Source organism: Thunnus maccoyii, chromosome 11 (assembly GCF_910596095.1).
Source record: "Thunnus maccoyii chromosome 11, fThuMac1.1, whole genome shotgun sequence".
NCBI lineage: Eukaryota > Metazoa > Chordata > Actinopteri > Scombriformes > Scombridae > Thunnus > Thunnus maccoyii.
The window spans coordinates 17,037,105-17,055,890 of NC_056543.1; the positions used below are offsets into that span (position 1 = coordinate 17,037,105).

An 18,786-nucleotide genomic window follows, 5' to 3' on the forward strand; every position below is an offset into this window, starting at 1 on the left:
CAGTAGCATGCAAAGTAGTAGGAAGAGAAGAGAACTTTAATTGCAATTCTACATACTGTAATTAATCCCTGGAAGTGGTTAAACACTTAATAGACTTTTAATACAGAATTTAGTGATTCGGTTATTGTGTCTTTGCTTATCTCTGCTTCTTCCTCCTTCTCTTTTTAGTTTTAGGTAATAAAGGGAACAGTGATAAATAGAAATTTACATGCAGCCCATGGTGGCTTAAGGGTCACGTCAGCTGATTTCTTTCTGTATTTTAATAGTATCAGCAGAAACATAAGACACAGCTACGAGTCCCTGGGGAGCAGCCTCTCACCATTAATATTCATCAGCCTTGTGTTACATTCAGAGTCAGCTACAGGGGTACAGATTGGATTACTACAGTAATACACTGACAGAAAAAACAACATTTCAAAATTAGTGGACAGTTAATGAGCCATGGCGTGTGCTGCAACAAAACAAAGGGAAGGTGGTCAATAAGAGGATTTAGTTCTGAACACAGATGTAAGGAGAGATGAGAGGATGGAGTGAGAGAAATAGTTGAAATGAAGAAAAAAACAACTGAAAAAAAAGCTCATAAAATGCAGAGACAGAAACATGGCAGCGAGATTAGACATCTGTTTGTGCACTGAATGGGGTCACCACCCATCAGTCTGTCATTAACTGTGACTGACGCACGCTTGTGGATGTAGAGCTAATGAAGAGAGGTGCGGCTGATGGAGGGGTGTTACTTTTTTGCCTTGCTTACTGAGAGTGGGAGGATAGAAATGCTGTATAAAAAGATGTGATCTACTGCAAAGATTCTGTCCTTTGGCCATTTGACTAAACAATCCTAATCATGATAGAGGATGTGCGAATGGAAGATGCAATTCCTATTCAGTATGTACATATTTTTATTCATTTTTTTTACCTTTATTCTAATCAGGGTATATTCATTGAGCATGAACACTCTGCTCCACATTCACACACTTGATCACAACCTGGTAGATGCCCAGCACAGCCTCATCTCTTGACCACTGAGCAGCTCCACTGGAGCAGTTGGCAGTTAAGTGTCTTCCTGAAGAACACTACAGCACTGGTTATAAGGGAGGGGCATGTGCAGCTCTTTCACTTCTCCCAGCCAGATTTATCTTCCTCATACAGTACTTTCCGAATAGAGGAAACAATATAAAACAATGCTGTTCCCCTATAAATTTAACCCACACAGCTTGATAAATATGTTGTTTTTCCTCTATTAATAATCTCTTTTGCAAATGACTCCCTCATATGTATCCAGAATAAAAGGAAACACATACTCGACTATCAAAACACATCCATTGAAAAAACAAAAGGTAAAAAAAAGGGAACCCTTGACTGGCAACTTCCCACCATCCGCCTTTGCCAGACCTGCCAGATTTTTTTTAAGACAAAAAAAAAAACAAACAGGAAAAAGGACCTTTGTCAGAGAATCCATTAAGCCCAAACAAGCTTCAGCAATAGTGAGAATAATGCTGGACTGAAAGGCTCACACTTCATAATGGCATTTACCTTCCACAATACACAGATTAAACTTGGGCATGCCCCTCAAAGCTGCTCTATTTTAATTAAAAAGTAAAATGGGTGCACAGAGGCATGTCAAGAAGCTCCACAGATCCCCAGACAGGGAAATGAGGCCAAGGGTTCTTGCTCAGTACTGTGTGGGAACTAATTTCCCCTGACTGGTTCCTGTTACCATAACAACACATAAGTATTTACTTCCTTTTCTGATGTCAGTCAATGCAGATGTCTGAGTGCTGGTAATGCAGCCCTACTTAAAAACTCTTCATCTGAAATGCTCCTATATTGTGACCAAATAAAGCAATGTATGTAGCGTATTGGACTATCAGTCCAAATTACACTATGCACAAATACCAACTACTACTATACTCCAACTTGTTGTTAAGCAAAAGATGTGATTATGTTAAGCAAAATAATATTTTACTGCGAGACACTAAAAATATTAAGTGTGCTTTGGAGGGGACTGAAAGACTAGACTGAGCTCCTGGTCAGTCTTAGATGCACACCCTCATGCCGGATACCTTCTCTTATACGTCATCCTGCTGTCAGCACACTGCATCACTAGTCTCTAGACCCTTTAGTCTGACTATTGGCGCCTTTCATGTCTGACACTCTTCTAAAGCCTGGCTGGGAGCTGTCAGATGACAGATTACCTTTGGGAACCATCACAGATGTATATGCATGCAAACACTTGCAGGGAAACACACACACATACACATTATAAACCATATATGACCACATCAGCAAATTACCAAATGCATTCTGACACTGAGGGCTCGATTTACTAAGACAGTGGCACAGTGTGCATTGTATTAGTTATACTAATAGTGCAATAGGAGTCAAATTGACTTTCTGGGAAATGAAAAGAAGAGAGAGAGAGAGAGAGAGAGAGAGAGAGCGAGATGGAGCATCACAATCTGTAAAACTGCACTTCTTTCCTGTTTGTTTCATTGGTAGGTCTGAAGACTGGTGGAGCAGGCAGCATATTCATATGAAAACGGCTGGTTAAGGGTGTGTCTACATCCATTTGTGGCTATTGTGTGAGTGGAAATAAGGCTTGTGTGTGGGCTCCTAGTTCCACAATGACTGAAGAACAGAAACACATGTATATGGAACAACTAGTACAATGTTTGTTTGCGGTTACAAAATAGTCAAATGTTTTTATTATGTTAATTATTCATTATTGCCCCGTTACCTACCTTGTTAAATAATATTTAGTTATAAATATGTCTATATATTTTTAAAAAATATTCATTTTTACATAACTGATACAGTGTAGCTCTGGATATTTTTGTGCATTCACCCTTTGCCATTGACATTTATGTAGAATAAAAGTTCATTCATGTTTCTTTTCCCATTACAACTTTCCATGTGACCTTCAATGTGACTTTGCAATTGTTACGCCTCGTCTTCAGATGCAGAGAATTTGTAAACTGACACAAATTGCATAAAGCTCCTCCCTTAAATACATATATAATATGGAAAGAAGTACACCTTGCAAACACAAGAAGGTTGCAACTGCAGGCTGGTGCACTTGTTTGATAGTAAACACTGCATGTTTCTGAGGCAAAATGTGTCACATATATGCTGGAAAACTTGGGGAAAGAAGTAAATATAGGCCTGAATTTGCATAGGCCTAAAAGCAAATACAGTTCCATACACATGTATGCACAGACATAAGCACACTGCTTTCATATTGTATACAGTACATGCTTCATTCACAATTCCACACACTACAGACCAAGTGTTGGGGAGTATACACCCTGCAGTCAAAGATTCCTTTCCTGCTATTTAATACCACAAGGATTAGGTTCAAGTTGCCTGACAGGCCAGATGGAGGAGAAGCAGTGTTATGGGCTGTGTTGTGGATGAGATATCAGGATTAGACTGTAATGAATCCTCACCTTTGCCATCTGAGCTTGGACACCAGTGGTCTTTAGGGCAGCCACTGCTTTCTGAGCTGCGGCAGGGCTGTCGAAGTCCACGAAGCCATATCCTGTGGAGACAAGCGGGACAGTTAGGACAATGTAGCTATAGCCAGCACAAATAATGACAGAGCCACCGTGTTAAGTGAGCTGACCTACGCCACTGTGGATGGATGGTGTAGGTTTGTGTGTTCATTTGTGGGTATAATGTGTTACCAAAACAAAGCATTACATACAGTTTGTTAGTGAGTGGTTGCACAGTACGTATGTATACAGTATACACGTGTATTATGTAGGTCTATGAATGTATGTGTGCTTTTGTGTGTGTGGAAGTAAAGTCAAAAAAGCGCTGAGGATGCAGATACCAGTGTGACGTTCATGGCTCAGGTCAGCTCTTTGTTCTGGGGGGTACAAACAGGGTGAACTCATAGTCCCTGGCTTCTACTGAGGCTGCTATATTTAACCTATTCAAACTAAATAATGGTGAATGTTAGGGCTCTTTCAGCTGTGAAATCAGTCTCATAGGTACTACAATTTTTACACAAGTCTTTCTTGTAGTTTTAACGAGTGCTTGATAATTTGCTAAAATGAGATGAAATCATTAGCCTCAGACAAATAAAGAATTCTCTGGAAGTTAAGGTTCTATTTAAAGTTCAGTCAGAGCTTTACAAGGTCTTTAAACGTGTCCCCTTTCACCGAGAGCCTTCGATTAACTGGCATCTGCATAATCCTGAGGAGAGTGACAAAGCATTCTCTTAATCCCGCCAGCACGAGAGAGAATCAGTAAGTCCCTCTTTAGTCAGGTGGGCAGTCTACTAGAACTGGACCAAGACTGACAGTCACTCGACACAAATAGGAGGAGTCTGCCGCTCCTTCCCAGGAACCACCCACAGCAGTGAGTGACACACCAACAGACGAGGTCTGGGGCTTAAAATAACATGAGCTCAGAACAGGCCCGCCATGTGTCTTGCTCGTGCCCAGGACAAGATGATCTCCAAAGGCCCCTCCACCCAGTACTGACTGCGCACAGGTCACTGACTGGCCATGAGGCTGCATTCACACCAAATCAGGCAATGTGGGAAAAACGCCAGTCCTCCCATCCATTTGGGTGGCCAATCCCGTAAGCCGGCGATCAGACCGAAGACGCCCATGGGAAGAAGAACCTTGTTTACCATGTATCAGAGCTGTACAACCCTGCCATGAGGGAGTACAAAGATGTTACTAGGACGAGGGGAGAATATTTCTCTTTGTTTGATAAGTTAGACTTTAGTTAGACTTTGTAGTCGGCTTCCCAACTCACTTTAAAAAAGATGAGAGAAAAAGAGAGAGAGAGAGAGAGGGAGTGAATAACCCAGTCTCACAGTCTGCATACAAATAACATGACTTTACACTTCCTAATTGTATGCAGTGCATACGCCAAAATCCAAATTTGCATGCAGGTGATACACCAATTTAACACCGTATTTTTAACCTTTTCGTGTGTCATTTCACGCCATTGGTTAGATTTAGGCACAAAAACCACTTGGTTAAGGTTAGGGAAAGATCAGGTTTGGGTTAAAACATTAGATGCAGTAAAATTGTCTTAATGTGATGCTAAAAATCTCTGGCTAAAGTGTGCGATGTGAAGGTAAAGATGTCTGGTTGGTGGTCTCAAGCAGTGCTGTCCTGCTGCTTTTGCAACTTTTTTCCAACCAATTATCTAGCCATCCACCACCCCACCTCCGCCAAATAAGCCAAAAATCACCTCATAAAATAAAAGAGTCACTTTATATTGACGTCACTTTCCTGTGTGAATGAAAAGAGGGAGCGGCGTAGCGAGAACAAAGCAGTGAATCAGAGAAATAAAACGTTATTTTTGGATTGTTTATGTTCTGTGTTGTTCTGTGGTTATGTTCTAAAGCACAAATAAACATGCCCACACCTCCTCACACCTCAGCACAACCCTGTGGGAAGGTGCCTCATTGGTGCCGCATTAGGTGTGAATGTGGTTGAACACACACACAACGCATATTCCATTTGCACACGGCAAAATAGCTCTCCTCTCCCACACACTATTTAATCCAAATATAGGCTAACTAAAGGGGTAGCCCCATCACCAAGATTAAATCATATTAGAGACATGCTATCACTCCCAACTTCAATGCTTTGAAGTTGTCCATGGAAAATTGATAACAAAGTCGTTATTTAATGATGTGAACATACTCTACGTTAGATTTACATGGAACAAAATACATACTGGGACCTTTAACAGCCAAAACATAGGCCTACATACATAATTATCACACACATTATAAACTGATATCTTCATTACTGTTAATAACCCACCATTTTTTTTTTCAGTCACCACAGTTAATCTTTCAAATGTAAATGTGTAAAACAGGTACTGGTTGTGTTATATATGCTCATAGACTTCCCATGCACAGTCTCGTTATTGGGCAAAATAGCCATGCGATGAATGAATGAATGAAACCCACTGTACTAACCGTTTCTTTACCGCACAAGAAAACCATGTCCAAATAATCTCGTTAGTTCCAATGTCTTAGGCTACTGTTGCTGCAGCATGTTTAGTGTTGAACTCCAAATGTTAAGCGCCAAAATTTCCTTACAGCAAAGTCATTTATGACGTCTTTAATGTCCAGTTTCTGGTAAAGTTCATTTTGTCCTTTTTGTTTCTCTCTTCTTTTTTTTGTATGTTTACTGGAGGGGGCGGAGGGGGCTGGCTAGATGTTAAACTTTTGACCTTACAGTAGCGTGACAGACCAAACCAATTTTTTCATTAAATGGATGGAAAGTTAACTTGTTTACGACCACTATGTCAAGGAAAATTAGTAAGATAGAGAATAACAAGCTCTTACGTGACGCACAAAAACTATATAAAGTTTTCACAAATATGTATTTTTGACTAATTATTCCAGATTATTTAAAGGTTAGAGTTGACTCAGGGCCTGGGACAACTATGCTCCTCGGTGTTGGCAGCCATACTCAGAGGAAGCTTTAAGCAGCCTGGCTGTCTGTTTCCTGACTTGCCTGGATCATCTGAGACAACTGCATAGCTGCTGAATGACTTGATGTTTAGACAGAACTCACACATTGGACAACTACCAATTTTGTGTGAGTGTGTAGAAGTGATACTGTCTCAACACAGTGAGGTGCTGAATACACTGTTTTATACTTGATGAGAACAAAGAGAAAAAGAGAGCATTGTTGCAAAGAGACAAGCTGCTTCACACACCTTTACATTTGTTTGTTGTCTTGTCCATGATGGCCTTTGTTGATACAATTTTGCCATACCTAGAGGAGAAGCAGAAAGACGACGTATTGTTAGCTGGATTATATACCAGACAGTGCCAGTTAAAAAAAACACACACAAAGAGGGGGGGTTGAGCAACTATCTATGACATCACTGTAAAAGTATGAGAAACAGGAAGTGGTTTCCATGTGGTGCTGAAAATCCCCACTGTGTGGGTGCAAACTTACGACAGTCCGTTTCTCTTAAGCCAAACAAAAACACAGTTTTAAACATTATACAGAGCCACTAAAGTCTATTAGAAGAAGCTGGGTCACTTGGGTACCATCTTTGTAAGGCAGAAACAAACATTCCCATCTGTTTGTATGGGGAGTCAGCTGTATGTAAAGTACTGACATGCTAATTGTTGTTTCCATTTTATATTCAGGAACACTGTTGAAAAGTTTATACCTTTCATGGCACAGTGTTGTCACAAATGACTTCTGGGCAAACCTGCCTCACAAAGCACAGAGATTATGACATCCAAAAATCTGGTCTGGTTCATGTTGTTTCATGGTTTCAAACACAGTCATTGCATGCATGCAGACCACAGGACAGCGCAGACTGTAAAATCTGAACGTAACATGTTACTACAAAGTCACTAAGTTACTACAAAGTTACTACAAACTTTAAAACTCTATTGAAGTGAATGGGTTTTCTTTTTTAGAGTCTATAGCTAATTTTACCTCTTTTAATGCATGTTTTGATGTTGATTTTAAGAATATTTCTTTATAAAATATATAAAGGCTCATATATATGTGCTGTTTATGTTTCACTTTCTCATCAAACTAAATCAGCAGGCTTTTTATTAAGAAAAAGCCCACCTCCATCCTCCACACAACCAGTTGACTTTCACTTGGATGCAAAGTTCTTCAGTCACATAGATTTATTCTATAACTGCCTGTTCATTGCTGCATGTAATTATCAATCTGTGAATTAGATTATACACCAAAGAGTTTCTATACTTTATAATGTCGCACAAAAATGGGAGTCATGTAATGTGGGTGCGCTTCTTTTAATGTAAATTTTCCACATGACCAACCACAGTGTGACCTATATAATCTACATTGACACTGATACAAGCCATGATGTACCGGAGGAGGATATTTTAGCCAGGGATTAGGCTAAATGCTAAACTGGGTGAAAGAGCGTGAACTTCTGACCTTTCCTTATCTGAACTCTAATCCCAAATCATGTGCGGCTACAGCAGTTTTGCTCTTACAATACCATCAAAAATGTTGTAGATAGTCAGACTGTAAGACCTCTATGAACACTGTATTATTACAGTGCAATGAAATTGATTGACATGCAACATAAAAAGTTTTATTTAATACAGTTTAGGACTGAATCTGTATGCCCACAGATTTACAAAGGCTGAAGTGATAAAATAGCACATCCAATGAGACAATATACTACTATATATGTGTGTGTGTGTGTGTGTGTGTGTGTGTATGAATAGGTCAGAAGGATCTTGATAACTCTAAAATAAATAAAATAACTAAAAATAAAAATCACCCTCAAGTGCCAGGATTTTTCTGTTTTTGTTCTTTATCCCTCTAAATCTTCAATAAAATAAAGGTGTACATCACAGTTGAGGCCGTGTTCAGTTTACAATATAACTCTGAACAGCAAATGAATTGATTGAAAGCTTTGTGTTGCAAAGTCAGTATCACATTGTGAAGATGGGGCCTCAGACAAAAAAAAAAAAATCGTAAAATCTCAGAGGCTTCAGGGTGGTCTTTCTTCTTGACAAATATAAAGCATTCAGCATTCAGCAAAGAGAGCCGTAGACGAGCCCAGCGCTGACAGTATCCCTCCTTTATCCACACACATGATGTATGAAATCTGTGCTTCTTGTGCCCCGTGTGCTGTCGAGTAGCTCATCATCTACCCTCTGTTCTTGTGTGGTCCTCATAGATCACATTTTATTTCATATTCAAATTGCAACACTACTTTATTTGTTATAATCTAAAATACATAGGTGTCTCACCACGCTCTCCGTATGCATCTAAAACTATTCTACGTTTTGTAAAAAGCTGACTAAATCCTACATCCACTCTTAGAGCATATATTAACAGACCTGTAGGGTTTAATTCAGTATTTAATCATTAAAAGTCGGATAAATTTCATTGAAGACACCACCACATGAATTTTGCTTTTTTTTCATTTTACCAACTGTATCTCAATAAGTGGCTGCTACTGCAAACGGAAACAAGACTATGAAACCGTTGGCCCAACAATCAATGGCTGATCAATAGCAGATAATGATGAGAGGAAATGTGGAACTCACGGCTGACAGAGCTTGACCAGGTCATGGTCTGTGGTTGAAGGGGACAGCCCTCGGATGTAAAGGTTCGTTTTGCTGAGCTGCTCCCAGCCTGCAGTGCTGCTGCTGCTGCTGCTGCTGTTGTTGGTGCTGCTGTTGTTGCTGGGGCTGGGTGGAGCCATGGGGTGTGACGATAAGGTAACAGGTGGCTGGAGTAGAGAGAGAAACACAGCAAACCTAGGTTGAATTCAAGTTCAGGCTGGGTGGTCATTTCATAATATTGTTTATCGACCCTCTACATAGTTGTATTGTGCCAAATTTACCATAACAAGATATCAACATCACTCAAAGTTCTCGAGTCTGAATGAATGATAACAAATCTGATATCTCCCAAAACATGCTTGAAATCTTTAGAACATTTTTAATATTATAAGATTTGGTTCTACATAATGAACATTACTTTTTACCATGCAATTGTAAATATATATTAAGAATAATCAAACAATTGGCTGAACAGCAGTGTTTCAACACCTACTCTGAAATACTCTTTGTTGTCACAAGTGTGCTCTTTTGTACCTGTAACCACACCCAACTGTTGTGTCACGGTGTACCGACACACCCTTCGGGCATTTAGAAGAAATAGAAACACACCGTAAACACATTGCACTGGCATATTGTCATCCAGCAGATATAAAGAAACAGTGACATTTATTTTGAGTTATCATTCAGGTGACCAGGTGAATGTAAGTCCAATATTCACTCTCCACCAACTCCAGAGGTAAATGTCTGGCTCTTTAGCTGCTAAATGCTACACTATGTTAACCAGCTAGTCACTAGTAGCTTTGTCTGTCTGCTGTTTGGTGCTGGGCAAGTAGTGTACAGAAGGTTTTTAAAGCTTTTCTGCTGAAAACATCTGCCTGCTATCTGCCTGCTGATTAAAGTAATGAGAGTGAACCAAAACAGGAAAGTTGTGGACTGTAAAAACCAGAACAATGACTTAAAAGACACTGCAGCGCTCTGTAAAGCTGAATGAAACCATAGTGGTTTGTATTGTTTTGTCACATACTAGTGACCCCTTTCACATGCACTAAGTCATATGGTCCATTTGTAAAATAAAATATTGATTAGTAGCTTTAAGTAAGCCTGATTGTCTGAGTCATAACAAAACAATAACGTACTGCAAAGTTTCTGCACTTTTCAGGAAAAAGGAGGGAGATAGAAAAGAGACAAAACATAATATGATCTCTCTCTGTATATGATTTCACATATTATTTGAGTGTCAGATATGTGCATAACATTACTGCATGAAAATTCAGAAGTCACTCAAATACAGTCACATACGAGGAAAAAGAAAGATAAACTGTCCGATGCTCCATCATTTGTATCATGCAGGTTTCTGTCCGGTGTGAAGATTAATGTTTGACAGAGCAGTGATGCATTTCTGCAGAGCAATCTCCATCGCAGCTTTGCAGTCAGCACAAATAAGGTCCACAGGGGCCTGTATGTCTGACATCAGTGTCACACTGATGTCACACTTCCGCAGGGTGTCGAATAAGCTATTCTCAGGTCAACACTCAACAATCATTTCTGCTGTTGCGCCAGACTTCTCGACCTTAACATACTCATTAATGAATAGCTTTATTATGTTCAGAATGATCTGAGGGACTGTAAGTATGACTGTTTGCATTTTTGCTATTTGTCAAGAAAAAATAATTGCCAAGAAATTACTATTTTGTTGCTCTGATACCATATAAAACACAATGAAACACCTGGCACTGTGTTTTTCAGATGCTCTAGAGAGTCTGTTCCAAGGAAAGAAGAAAAAACCCTCAAAAAGAAACTAAAAGTATTCAGTGATTGAGCAACTTTGTGCTTTTTGTTTACAAAGATACAGATGTCCTAGTCTGCAGAGAGCTTTCTGCCTTCAGGGATTTGTCTTCTTTTTTAGTATCTGACACTGATTATCCCTCCACAACCCCCTTCTCTGAGGAATCTCAAGCTGAGAGGAAGCCAAAGGAATCCCAAGCATGAAGTGGTGACAGGACTGAACAACCCAAGTCTGGACTACAGTCTAGAGGATCTTCTCTTGTGACCGACTGGTCGACCGGCTCACATGCCTTTGCTGTGAAACTAGTTTGACCCACTGTTTTGCAGCTGACTGGTGGCAAAAGTCCTAATTTCCCCCCATCTCTCACCAGTTAATTGCCCTCCTCAACCTGGTCTGTGTCAGAAAGTCAAAATTATGAATATGCTTTCAGTTTATGGTGCAAACAAAATTGTTCCACAAATGAAATGTGTATGATTATCTGAGGAAATATGATGAAACTGAGGTGTATGGTAATGCTCTTCAGTAACTGTAGCAATAAACTACTGTTGCTACATGAATAGGAGACAGAAAAGTAGTCACAAAATGTTTCGCAATTCTTGATAAACTCTACAAAATGAAAACAAAACCAAGTGTAAAGTGAAAAACGTCACAGTTACTCTCATGACTACTCCCCATTTACAAACAGCATAACTGTGGCTAAATGTTCCTGATTTTTGTGAGGCTATTACCAGGAAATTTGGATCATAGATTAGATGAATAGTCATGCCAAAAACGTACATTGACATTAATTACAAAAACCGCCATTGCAACATATTTCTCAGCATCTCAAAAGAGTGATTATCTCCACCAGGGGTAAACGTGGAGTGGATCATGCGTTTGGTCGTGTGTGTGCGTGTATCTGTCCACAGCTAATCTTGCATACTACTGGACCCATGAGCCTAATATTTTTTGTACACATTTATGACTGTTTGCTAAAGAACTTCTCGTGGTTGCGATGATTCACAACCTTTGAAAAACCTATTTCATAACGCCATTTCTTATGAGCCTATCATAAAGCTTAGACTTTCGTCTTTTCGGCAGTCCTAGCCATTTTATAATATGCGTTACAACATAGCAAAAGGCATTTCCCGCAATCGGCCAGGCTAAAAACAAGGTTTACTTAGTCTGCTGCAGGCCATATTTTGGCCTTTGTTGTAGCTCAACAACTGGCATCCATGGAAAAGTTTGGTTTCATCTTGAACCGAAGCGTATATTATGATCAAATAAAGTTAGGCACAATATGACATGAATCAATCCCCGTTTCTGTAATCTTTGCCACCATCTTGACTGACCTACTAAGTGCACTCTTCTTGTGAATTTTAAAACCAGATTAAAGAGGTTTTCAAATTAATTTTCATTAACAGTAAATGATGACTGATGCAACAGACTCTGAAGAGAATGTAATTCTGAGAGGCTCGACCACCCATTATTCACCGTTAACTTGAGTTACCTTGTGTGTTTAAGTTTCAGACATGAATTTCAGATAAAAGCAGTTGAGATCAAAACAATTAATGTCAATATCCATATATCAAATATATATAGCAAAAAGTGAGAAATCTAAGGAATATAGGCCATTAGATTAAAAAAAGTTCCATGATACATTAATAGTTCAATTTAAGCCTTTGACGGTCACTGTCATCACAGTATGCATTGGTGAACTGTAAGCGTGTTAAATAACATGCCAAATGACTTATATGACTATGATATATGACTTTTACTTAAAAAAAGACATGTGTTACAAACACTCCAGTAACATGTTTATAACACCAATTTATAACATGTTCCAACATATAAGACCAGGCCGTCTTTAAAGAGAATCCCCGCCGCAGAGTCTTAGCTTCAGGTGAGCGTAACTTCCCTTTACTGTGGGACTGACAGTGAATTTTGGTTTTCATGCATCTGCCCGACTACTCAGATGCAGGACTGTGAGAGTGATGGGGAGAGGACGGCATCTTATCAGCCAACTCCAGACCAGCTGAGCCTGTCATATCCGAGCTGGAAATACACAGGGCTTCCAGTAACAGGCCTCGCCCATGGAGCTCTAGCCACAGGATAACAGCATGAACACAAGTAAATATGCTTATTCAAACCTTTTGGCTAAAGGGAGTTTTTTAAAAAAAAAATCCATATGTAACTGGGACAAAGTGAACGCATCAGTAGATAATTAAGTCATCCATAGTGTACAGTTCTGTAACATACCTATAAGCATACAGAGTATCTCCCAGTACTTTAAGACAATCTATAGTTAGTTAGATGAAAGCATAACAAGATATTTACCAGACCAAACCAAGCAAAAATAGTCTTATTAATGGTTGAAAAGCGTCTGTTTGGCTCAGTTTCTGTGAAATTGTGTCGATGAGCAGCTCATATGTACTTCATTTATAATAGAAAATACTCAGTTAATTAAGGTGCTAGCCTACTAGTCAGGTATTTGTCAGTACAGCCATAACTCAAGACACAGGCCTGTATCTATAGTCTCATTATACATATAAGTGGCCAATCTGGATCACACACAGGAACACAGCATTGCACATTTCAGATGATATAAGTAAACAGAAGTAAAGTTTTCTTTTTTTGTTAGAGCGTCGGAGACATTTAAGTTTATTTAGACAGTGAGCTGCTGTCAGACAGACCTTCAATGAAGTCAGCTATGGGGACAACACGTCTTCCAACTGGTTTTTGGTTAAATATTAGCGTATTTACCTGTTTGCGATACGGAGTCCTTAGTGAATTTCCAGTATTAGCAAAAATCATCCTCAGTTCGAATAGGGAGGGTAGTTTTTTTTTTTTTAGTCAGGCTACAAATGTCTAACGAAATACATCAAACTCCGCGTTTAAGTAGAAAATGAGTTGATATCACCTGCTTACTCCTCTAAAGGACACAAATATAGGACTCTATACATATTATCTGTGTACATAGCCTTATTGTCGTCGACTATCCGGCAACAGAAACCTCCGTAAATTGTCCCAACTTCGATTGCCCAGCCCAGTTTGTTTGACTGGCTTCATTGATTTGCAGGCAGAGCTGCGCAGGACAGAAGCTGCTACGGTGGAAGAAACCATTCCGCCTTTTAGTGTAGGGGTGGTCTTTGAAAAATGATACCAAAATACATAATAGCCCGTATGTCTTCGCTGTAGTGAAGACTCGTAGTAGACTATTTGCATATTTAAAAATATGCACCGGCATTTACGATCATACATACTAGCTTTATTATCAAAACTCACAATATTAAGACGCTGTCGTCCACCTCTGTTGTTGTTTGTGTATTAAAGGGCGCATACCTTACATTCCGCCGTGCGGCCGATCCTCCTGGCTGTGATAAGTTGGTTTCAGTGTATGTTTGCAATTTAACGACATACTTGTGATACAATCAGAGGAACGGCATGTGAAATCAAGCTCTGTGTGTAAGCATAATGGGAGTTATTAATGGCAGTGAAGGATTCAAGTCAGTGTGGAGGCGGTGATGGCTCCAATGCAAATGATAAATCAAAACATGCTGTGACGTAAACGTATCCGTATCCTATTCATTTAAGTTATTTGATTGGATGATAAGAAAGAAACAAAGCTCAGAGTTATTTGTAGCATAGGCATGATACGTCTGGATATACACTGCTATAAACAACGCCTTCATATACGATAAAAATAGACAATATAGGTTGTATATAAGACTTATTAAGAAGGAGTGATATGGGACAAATGTATGGTTCATAATTGAAGTAAAGGATCAGTCCATCCAAATCACAAACATTTCATGGCCCACTGAAAAATGGCATTTGAAAATACAACAATATAATAATCATTATCATTATATTATGATTAACAACAATAATATTCACAATCATGAAACTACTTCCACCAAAGGTAGAAAAATACTGTATTTTCTAGCTAAAAATTCTTGTCAAAAAACTATTAACAGTTAACAGCTAACAATTTATGCAGATTTTCCAGAATAACTAGGGAAGAGAAGTAGCTGATGTGTTTACAGCGCTTTAGCACCACAAACAAAATTCCAGTCACCTCAATCGTATCTGGGTGGCGACAGAAGTCTCACTGGCAGATATTGCAAAACCTCTGAAAATAAAATAGAAACTATCTGCATGTCTATAAACCACTAGAAGTAATTGGAGAAATATGCTTTCTATTTTGGTAAACTGATCCCTCAAGGATTAGATTTCACAGTAGAGTAAAACTTTGTTGAAAGAGGTGGCTTGAGTTAAAGATAGTGTGCAGTGGGATCCTTTGAGTGGTGTGTATGTGTGTGTGTTGGGTGGGTGTGTGTGTGTGCGTGTGTGTAGGAGGTGGGGAGGAGGGTGTTTATTGGAGAAGGTAAGTAGGGAATGTAAGAGGAGCAGGCTGGACTATAAATCAAAAACAATCTACCCACCACTGTCACCCGCTGATTGGAAAAACAACACTGGTGGCAGAAAATGTGAATTAATGGTGACCTTCAGCGAGGTACAAGCACCCTGCTACAACTACTGTCTTGTTATAGTCTCCTGATTTCAGTTTGGATAGCAGTTGTTTTGTGTCACCACCGACTACAACTAGAAGAAATAAGACAGATATTAAATATTTTATCTGGTATCTTTCATTAACACATCAAACCCCACATACTGTATGTACTGTGATAATAAAGAACATACAGTGGGTGTGACATACGATACGCCTTTCCTAAATGAACCCGAAGGTCACTGGTAGAGCATATAGAGAAGTCCACCAGGCCAACAGGAGTCAATGGGTCAGCATTAGAGGTCTGATTCAGCATTCTGTTCAGGGTACTAAAGGGGGGCAGGGTAGAAGCAATTGAACTGCCACCTTTTATGAAACAGATAAAGGACAGGTTATCTTTAATCCTTGCGTTTGTGTAGCACAAGAATAATTCTTAAATATGTTATCACCGGTAGACTCATTTTGAGGTTTTATCCAGTTTTTATCCAGAATTAAAATATAAAAAAATTGTGGCTTCACTACGTTCCATATCACAAACTAGACTTGGAGTTAATATCATACTTAAATGTAAAGTCTGCAATACGTATGATACCATAAGATCACTTCAAGCAGGTTGTTTTCTTATGAAATTGCTGCTTTTGCCAATGGAGGAACAAACAGTATCCAGTATTCTAAATCTCAATTACAGATGCAGGTTTAGCTCGCACATACATATTGTAATCACCCAAACAGGCACAAACCTGCAAAGATTAGAAGGTCATTAAAACGCAAACCCATAAACATTGACACACGTATAAAAGCTGCCTCTCGTACATTGGGTATTTCCAAGGGAAATAAAAGTGAGGTTATTTCAGGACATTGTGCTACTTGTTCTCGCTCTTCCTTGAACTAATGAAAACACTCTGTATCTCTACCAGCAAAAAATTTATATGAAAAAAATGTTGCTCTCTGTCCCCACAAATAACATCAACTACAGTTCTCAGCTCAATCTATCATAGGCAGAGAGACATTTCTTTTCACTTCCTCTGTGTGTCAGATTCCTGAGAAGTGGCACCGGCACAATCAGTGTTGCACAGAGTTTTAACATCCCCAGGAAGCTTTTAGTAACAGCCCTGTACCTTCCCGCCTGGATATAAGGGTTGGGTTGGGTTCTTTGGCAGTAGCAGATTCATTTCCCTTGACTCTTGACTGTAAATATACCACAAAAGAGAGCTGTGAGTTCCTATGTGTGTGTGTCACACAGGAAAAAAAAGGCCACATTCACAACTCTGGTCTTTAATTGAGGAGATGGTGTGGGGGTGGTGTTCATGACAACACTGCTCCGTTATCCAAAATGAATGAGTCTACTGGTTCCATGTAATAGTGACTAACTGAAAATAATTTTTCCTTTTAAATGGCTTAAGAAATTATACATTATGGTAAAATGGTTGAAATTACCGGATGGTTTTCTTTATATCGAACACTGATGATGCAACTTTGTCATCATTTGTACAAGTCCATTGAACTCTGATGTAATATTTATCTGTTTAGGTGTCTTGTTGAAGAATATCCTACAGTTATGAGGATTATACAACATTAGTATACATACTGTATATGTTTTTATATGTTGGACACACACATTTATGTATTTTGGAACCACTTTCATAGTCTGGCATGGAATTTCTTAAATGAAAAAGCAAGAAAATTCAGAAAGTCAAGGCAACTGTTTGAATAAAATGTGTTGTTATCTGATAAATAAGTTATTCCTCAATGGAAAGACACACTAAAGCTCTGATGATAAATGACAATTCAGTTTCATTCATCCCCAACATTACTTTCTTCTGCATTTTTGACACATTGTAGTCTTTTTCAATGTTATGTTTTGAAATTGTCCTCCCACACACACAGGTTTGTATCATAAGGTAGTTTTATTTATATAACTTGCTGACATTTTTACACACTTATTCGAAGCTTTTCTGAAACCTTTCTAATCAGTGAGAGGAAATACTTGACAACAGCAGGAAAGGTTTCACTGTGGAGCTTGGCCCTCATTTTACTCCTGTCAAACGTCCCGAGAATGAGAGTCATATGTGTACAAAGGCAGTTCTTTCAGGCCTGACTCTGACATAAAGAGCAGCACCACTGGGCTGTTTCATTGTGTACATTCTGCTGCCAGGCAACTCTCCAAACTTTATTGTAAACCTTGTATAGTGCTGTTCAGCCTCAGCATAATGCCATTGTACACATGCTCACCATGGCAGTTAATGCATTCACCTTAACAACGATTTAAAGTTAAGTTTGGTGGAAGCCATCAACTATTACCAAAATATTACCATTATCACTGATTCCACTGATAACACTGATACATCAGCATTTTTCTACAAAAAATGTGTTATTTCTGTTTTTCATTTGTCAAGTTAGGCTACTTTTCTGCTTTGTTAAGTTTTGTTCTCTCTAAACAATCTATATCCACAGCATACATTTCACAATTGATTTATACATATTGAATAAAATAAGTTTTTTGTTATTTTGAGGCAACTGACTTCAAAGCCAGCATTTTTCCCTTTTTACACACAGATGCTTTATTTGCTCATCTGGTAATCAGTTGAATAATCACAAACAAATCCTACGTGTCCTTATAATCATAAGAGGCACCATGAATGAATGGCCCCTTTCTAAATTCCACCCACTGAGAACTACTCAGTGAGTGCGTTTGAAGATGCACTAATGTACCAAAAAGCATGATTTCCACTACTTTTATAATAGTTAACTGATAGTGTGAATGCAGGGTCTGTGTTGGGTTGGATGGAAATTGCCTATTTGGAGCCTTGAGAGTCCTACTGATAACATTTTCATAAGCTTGAGTAAGGAAGAGCGGTAGAGGTCTGTTTATGTGAATCGAGATGCTTGCAGGTCAGCTGGGGACTTTCCTCCTGACCTAATATTCCATTGTACTTTGTCAGTTTTGTTCCATCTACACTGTTCCATCTACATCCTCATCACTTCATAGGGTACTGTTTTACCCTATGAAGTGATGAGGCTATTATATTATAGTCTGTTGCTATAATATTCTCAGTTCTGAAAATAACTGAGAGCATTTGCAAAATCAACAGATGCAAACTTGCACTTGGTGTTTAGTCAAGACATGTCCTGAACAACAAGAATCCAGCATACTGTGTTTGTATAGATTATGGGGATGAAATCTATATACAGTCAGCCGATTGTGAACATCCCACATGCCTCATCAAGTCCACCCAGTCCCTTGAGAAGATACAGCCAACCCAACACACTGTGGTTTGCGGGTATTAAAGAGTTGATGATTTCCAAGCTTTTCATGACAGAAATACTCAGTGAGGTCTGCTATTCAAATATTCCCGTCACACTCCCACACTGTGGGAAACACACGACTATTGATTTTGTGCTGACATCCGAAACATCTTATCTTATGCTGACAAATTAGAAATCAATGCATGT

At 39.0% G+C, this 18,786-nt stretch overlaps 1 protein-coding gene across 1 annotated transcript in view; it reads right to left on the reverse strand.

The window, feature by feature from the left end:
* The window catches only part of LOC121906926 (RNA-binding motif, single-stranded-interacting protein 1), an 18,881-nt gene extending 4,983 nt beyond the window's left edge, over nt 1-13,898 (reverse strand). The window contains exons 1-4 of the mRNA XM_042426172.1: nt 13,587-13,898; nt 9,041-9,225; nt 6,697-6,755; nt 3,444-3,535 (exon numbers count right to left, since the gene is read on the reverse strand). Coding sequence (XP_042282106.1) covers nt 3,444-3,535; nt 6,697-6,755; nt 9,041-9,225; nt 13,587-13,637 — 387 coding nt within the window. The 5' untranslated portion in view covers nt 13,638-13,898. The remainder of the gene's footprint in view (nt 1-3,443; nt 3,536-6,696; nt 6,756-9,040; nt 9,226-13,586) is intronic.
* Nucleotides 13,899-18,786: the final 4,888 nt, after the last annotated feature.